This window comes from Otolemur garnettii, unplaced genomic scaffold, assembly GCF_000181295.1.
Source record: "Otolemur garnettii isolate 467f Iridium unplaced genomic scaffold, OtoGar3 scaffold00088, whole genome shotgun sequence".
NCBI classification, from domain to species: Eukaryota; Metazoa; Chordata; class Mammalia; order Primates; family Galagidae; genus Otolemur; species Otolemur garnettii.
In genome coordinates, this window is record NW_003852483.1 from 5,282,329 (window position 1) to 5,289,285 (window position 6,957).

General features: G+C 38.9%; 1 protein-coding gene across 4 annotated transcripts in view; it reads right to left on the minus strand.

Moving 5' to 3' along the window:
• The window catches only part of FAM120A (family with sequence similarity 120A), a 129,385-nt gene that overhangs the window by 21,518 nt on the left and 100,910 nt on the right, over nt 1-6,957 (minus strand). For all 4 annotated transcript variants that reach the window (XM_003795026.2, XM_023516234.1, XM_023516232.1 and 1 more), the window contains exon 12: nt 928-1,042. In XM_003795026.2, coding sequence (XP_003795074.1) covers nt 928-1,042 — 115 coding nt within the window. The remainder of the gene's footprint in view (nt 1-927; nt 1,043-6,957) is intronic.

A 6,957-nucleotide genomic window follows, 5' to 3' on the forward strand; every position in this document is an offset into this window, starting at 1 on the left:
AAAGTGAGCCTAAAATTCCTCTGAGGGAAAGAATGCCTTCATAAAGAATGCCAAAAAGAACTAAAGGTGAAGGCAATTTTATCAAAAGAGATTATCTGATTACAAACCAAACTTGGGGGGGGAGGGGGAAACCAATGGCAAAGTAAAAACAAAACCCTGCACATTAAAAAGAAAAGACAGATCTACTAATTTGGCTAACTTTGAAAAGTCTTGAACTCTAAAATTTAGTACAGAAATTAGAAAGCAATTATAACTATGTGAACATAGCATCTAATAAAGTGTACTGAAAAAGATAATACACACTGAAAAATAGGTAACAACTTGGAGGAAATCAATACTGTCAATTAAAGAACAAATGGAATTACTAGAAGGCAAAATTAAAAGAAATACGATGTTAAATGCTATTAAAAAGGGCATAGGGATGATGGTGTAACATTGTTCTTCAAGTGGTTTTTTTAAAAGGGATTTTATAATACTTGTGGGACAAAGAATATTTTGCAGAGAAAACTAAAGTTATAATTAGGAACACTGGAATGAAATAAGAAAAAGAATCCTTGCTGGATGTTAGAAAATTCTCAAGATCAAGCCCTCCCAGGGTTTGGAATCCCCTCCTAAAATAAAAAAAGGCAAAATTTCCTGATGTGAAAAACAAGAATAAATTATCCATTGATAAACAAGGGGAAATCATATTCTTTGACAAAAGTAGAACTGTTTCCAAACTGGGGAAGGCAAATCCATAACTAGAAAGGAATATTCCTTTTGCCCTGAAGGCGATCAAGTTCACATCACATTAGTATTATTATTAGTTTAGCACACTAAAGGAATTAGTTTAAAGAATTAGTAATTCTACCTGGTGAAAGTTAGCTGTGTTACACTGAATTTCAAAGCAAGACTGCCCAAGACAATGAAATGAGGCTGACAAATTACCTTGAGCTCCTGCAGCTGATCAGGCTCATAGAGTTTGGGAGACAGTGCCTGAGCCAAGAAGGCATCCAGCTCCTGACGACGCAGGATTCGTGCTCCTGGCCACTGCACCATGTACCTGATAAGAGGTAGAAATAGTTGAGTATGATTACTGAGTGGTCGCCCATTACATGGACAAACCCAATGGCAGGTTCTAACTAAATTCAGGATTACACAAGCTAAGAAGGTCCATAATGATTTCTTATTCAGCTTTTCTATTTTCACTTTGATGACACCATTACAAATGAAAACATAGGCTCGGCACCTGTGGCTCAAGTGGCCAAGGTGCCAGCCACATACACCTACAGCGGCGGGTTCAAATCCAGCCTGGGCCCACCAAACAACAATGATGGCTGCAGCCAAAAAATAGCCGGGGATTGTGGTCCCAGCTACTTGGGAGGCTGAGGCAGGAGACTCGCACGAGCCCAGGAGTTGAAGGTTGCTGTGAGCTGTGATGCCACAGCACTCTACCCAGGTGGACAGCTTGAGGCTATCTCAAAACAAACAAACAAACAAATGAAAACATAATCATTATCCAAGCTGACAGGAATGTTTTACTTTAGAATAATTAGAAATTGCACACCAATTTGTCCATACTGAAAACTAGGTAGTCAGAGATTTTTGATATTTCACTCTTGTCATGTACTTAAGTACCTTATTAGTACCAATTTATAGGATTTATTCATTTTAATTCAAGCCAGGATACCCAGAAGGCAGATTCTAGGTCTAAACAAGAAAGATGAATCTCCAGATAGAGCTGTTGAGTGTTACATGAACGCTTTGCAGCTAAAAGGCTCCATGGTAGCACATGAACAACTGGGGATGGTGCAGGATAAGAGGCAAGAAAGTTGATAAAAACAACTCACAGAATCATTACCATCACAGACTGAATTCAAAGTAGGTACACTCCAGTATGGGCAGCTGAAGAGAAGTCACTTTCCAAATCTTGAACTTCAACTAGTACAATTCTGCCTGGGAGTCACCAGGCTCCATGCTGAGTCTCCTTCCTTCTCTATGCCAGCACTATCTGAGTGATAGACAACCTAGGACCCTACCCTGGGCACAACTTCAAGTAGTGTCTGGGTGTAAGACAGTGAAGGTCTAACTATAATAACTTCATCATAAACCTTTCTGCAAGTCTAACAGCTCCTAATTCTTTGCATTCAATAAACTTGAAAGATGATCTAATCAAGTTGCCAGCTCATCACCAAAAATAGCTTCTGATGATATGTGACAAGTAACTCCAAAGGAGTTCAGAGAACTGTGACCTGCTTAACAAAGCTCTTTCTGTTCCTATTTGCTGTTTTCATAGTTCTTAAAATCTTAAAATGTAAGTTAACAAAAAACCAGGGTCAGAGTTGGTGCTGAGACTTAACTCATTGTTGTAATATGTGATTTTCATGAACGGGAACATAAACTAAAGGGGTGAAGGCTCTGTCCAGCTCAGATCTTATATATGTATGTTTGTGTATATATATTTATGTTTTGGAGATAGAGTCTCACTATGTGGCCCTGGATAGAGTGCCATAGTGTTATAGTTCACAGCAACCTCAAACTTTGGGCTTAAGCAATCCTCTTACCTCAGCCTCCCTAGTTGCTGGGACTACAGATGCTCACCACAACACATGGATAGTCTTTTCATTTTTAGTAGAGACAGGGTCTCACTCTTGCTCAGGCTGGTCTTGAACTTCTGAGCTCAAGCAATCCACCTGCCTTCGCTTCCCAGAGTGCTAGGATTACAGGTGTTAGCTACCATGCTTGGCTTAAGATATACTTCTAATTAAATTCCAACCTGGAAAATGTACATGCTCTTTAGGTACCTGGCATTGGTCTAAGTATTTTATGTATGTTAACTTCTCTACTGTCATAGCAACTAAGGCAGGAGTGATTACTACCCCATTTTAAAGATCAGAAAACTTGAGGCTAAAAGAACTTATATATTTCATAATAAAATTAATGCGGCAAAATCAGAAGCAAATGCAATTTCAAGGTGAACAAACAGTGAATGCTAAATTTCTATGCTATTTATATAAACATATTTATTATATATGATTTAACTGTCCATATTTGCAATGACAAACACTGACCGTTTAATAATATGATTAAGCGCCCCAAATCTTTAATATAATAGTCTTACTGAGTTTTAACCAGGGCTTGAAGCAAGAAACAAAAACTATGAAGAATGCCCCTCTGCCACTTTTGTGAAGACAATGTGCTCAATATAAAATTTTCTTTGCCTTAAGTACTGTGTTTTATAGTAGTTTTATTTTTAACTTATTTTAAAACATTGTGGTAAAATACTCATAACATAAAATTTACCATTTTAACTACTTTTGATGCATTAAACACATTCTCATTGGTGTACAACACTGCTGCTATCTATCCACAGATTCCTTTCACCTTCCCTAACTGAAACTCAGCTATCTCCATTAAACAACTTCCCAGTCTCTTCTTCCCATCCCTTGGCTATAGATTCCTTTTAAATTTTTGAATCAGAAAAAGATTGTTTGGGGACAGATTAGTTTTCTCAGGATCTTTTCCATTTTCCTTGGCAGCTAAGACTCAGAACTCAATTTAGCTATACTAACAAACAGCTTTGTTGGTGAGAACATCTGCTTTCTAGAACAAAATTAACACTTATTTCCTCCTCACTGCAGGTCAATCTTTTAAATACCTTCCTGAATGCAGAAAATATGAAGTATGTATATACATAAATACACAGATTAAACACTAAAACACAGAGACAGAAACAATGGCATCCCAGTACATAAATACACAGATTAAATACTAAAACACAGAGACAGAAATAATGGCAACCCAGTTAAGAGTAAGATAAAAGTGGTTAATAACTTACTCTTGGTCAATTCATTTATTCATTCTATTCTGATCTATTCATTTAGAATGTTTTTAGAACCCTGCTAAATTTCCCTATGGAACTTTTGGAAAACTTGCCTCTTGATGTTCTTTTCCATGCAACTGAGCAGAGTACAAAAATGTTATTTGATGTGCTAAGCAGCTATATGAACTTGGGTAGTTGTTGAACCTTCCCTGGCCTTCCTTTCTTTACCACAGAAGGGTGAGGGCTGTATAGACTGCTCTGGAGTCCTGCTACAGCTGGCTGGCCACCAATCTCTTCTCACTGTCCTTTACAAGCATGAAAGCTAGGGCAAGCCAGAGCTCCAACAGGAGAAACACAGGCCGTGGCCAGCACAGGGAGCCTGCTATATCACCTGGTCTGATCACCAACATCCTGGGATACATGTATAGAGCACACACTGACTGCTTTAGCCTTGCCTGGGAGCCTCATGCTCTCCATCCCTGTTATCTTACTGACTTAAGTCAAATTTTTCTAGGACTTAACTCAGTCTGCATCTTTTTGTCTATCATATTGTCTTTTACAAGAATATAAGCTACTTTTGGACAACGGAAGCCCTTATTTGGGTTGTTCATGTTGTGTCTCCAACAAAGACTTGCTCTGATCTCTATGTTTTGCCTTCACCATCCTTTGTAACAATCTCTAATACTATCTCTGCTACTGGGGATTCTAGAGATTTGACTAACACTATTATCCTGTCTACCCTAATTGCTGTGATAATTTAACATTTAAAATACACTAGACCCTCCACCTTACATTGGCCTCTTCAAGTCAACCTAATTTTCATACACCAGATATGTATCACATGTACATATCAGTACCGCAGGCCTACTTCCTTATGTTGACCAGTTTGTTTTAGTCCCCTGGGTGATCAACTTATAGAGGTTCTACTGTGTATTTGTGCCCAACTCTACTTTAACCAGGGGATCAACATTAAAATCACTAGGAAAAGCAAAAACTGTCTTAGGGCACAACAAGAAGACCACTTTCTGTGATGTTCTGCAACAACTGCACAAACTGAATCTAATCATGAAGAATATTGGTCAAATTTAAATTAATAATAATCTACACAGGAGTCAAAAAGCTACAGCCATGAGCTAACCACCTGTGCTAGTAAAAAGAAGTTTACAAGACCACAGCCATATCCATTCATTTCTGTCTTGCTCTGGAGATGGTAGAGTTGTTTCTGGTATTACTACAGAAATAAGCAAACAGGAAAATGGGTGGAAGGTAGGACCACAAGAACCTCCCCATTGTTTGCATGTCTTAGGCCCCACACAGAATAAGCTTTCCTGAGGCACCAGCAGGATGTGATAGAGACATGAGTCTGTGATGCAACACCAAGGAATGTGAACTTAAGAAGAACCTGAAATGATATGACCTTCACACTCCATGGGGCAACAGTGGCTTATCCTTTATTATGGCCATGGGTCCCCTGTGATGTGCCCTCACTTGGGGTCCTAGTGTGTTCCTTAGGCCAGGTACCATGTTTTGCAGTGTATAATGTGCACTTTTTGCTCCAAATTTTGTGGGAAAAATAGGATGGCACTATACATGGGTAGTACTCATTCCCTATCTATATAAATATTTTTAATTCTTTTATTTATACTTAAGAGTTAAAAGAGTCACTCTAGAAAGCAACAACTATACCCGTATGCAAAATAATACCCCAGATCAAAGGAACTGGTTTTGTTGCACTTACGATGAAAGCATTTTCAGGCAATAAAAAGTAACATGATTCTCTTAGTATACTTCAGGTAGGAGCTAACAATCCGGCTATTAATTTTTACAAAAATTATGGTAAAATCCTTTGGAAAATATTGAAACAGTTTTTGTAAAATGCAAGCTTTTTTTTTGAGACACTCCTGGGCTCAAGTGATTCTCTTGCCTCAGTCTCCCAAGTAGCTGGGAATACAGATGCTCACTGCAATGGCTGGCTATTTTTAGAGACAGGGTCTCACTATTACTCAAGCTGGTCTTGAACTCATGAACTCAGGCAATCCACCTGTCTCAGCCTCCCAGAATGCTAGTATTACAGGTGTGAGCCACCACGCCCAGCCCGTAACCTGCAAGCTTTAAGCTCAAAGTTATTAAATATTTTAAAGAACATGGAAACAGAGCTACTGAGAGACTCTTTGGACCTCATCCCCCAGAAAATGTTATCAGATTGTAGAAGCAATGGGAAGAAAAGCTTCTTCAGATGCCAAGGCAGAAGAAGGCAATGTGAGGGAAACCTACACAGTGGCTGGAGGTAGAATGGGTGGTGAAGACCTGGATTCTGAAGCAGCCTCAAACTATCTGTCTCAACCAAGAAGATATAAGAAAAGGGTAAAAAGACCACACAAGAAAAAAACACTGATGTTTTCTCAGGTGTATCTAAATGGTGCTTTAACTTTATAAAGAGAGCACTTCCAGCAGCCTAAGAGAATCTAGTTGTGGTATTTCATTCTTACATTATCAATCTTGGAAAAGACTTAACAACTTTGAGCTGTCCCAAATTGCCTGTATGGATAAGGTACCACTCACATTTGATATGCCATCCAGCATAACCATGGACATCAAAGGAGCAAAACTAATGGATATTAGAAAACATATTTCACTGGTGTTCTAGCCTATTGTGCAAATGGGACAGAGCTGCCACCTATGATCACCTTTAAAAGAAAAAGTTTCTGGAAGAAAACATTCCAAATGGAGTTATTGTCCCACGTGCATGAAAAAGAATGTATGAATGAAGAAGACATGAAAATCTGGTTTAACAAAGCCCAGTCATGAAGGCCAGGAAGATTACGGAAAAAATCAAGTTTTCTTTGTTTTGATCACTTCAAAACCCAAGTTACACAAAGTGTAAAAGCAATTGCTGTGGACTTGAAAATCCAACTTGTTGTGACACCTAGTGAGGAATTTTACCAGCTACCCAACTGCAGCCTCTGATGTGTCAGTAAACAACCCCTTTAAGGCCATAATGAAGAAAGAGTGGACATCATGGATGCAGTCAGCTGGCAATGATTTAACACTTACAGGCAGAATCAAAAAAGCATCCTTGGCTCGGCACCTATAGCTCAACCGGCTAAGGCGCCAGCCACGTACACCTAAGGTGGCGGGTTCGAATCCCCAGCCCG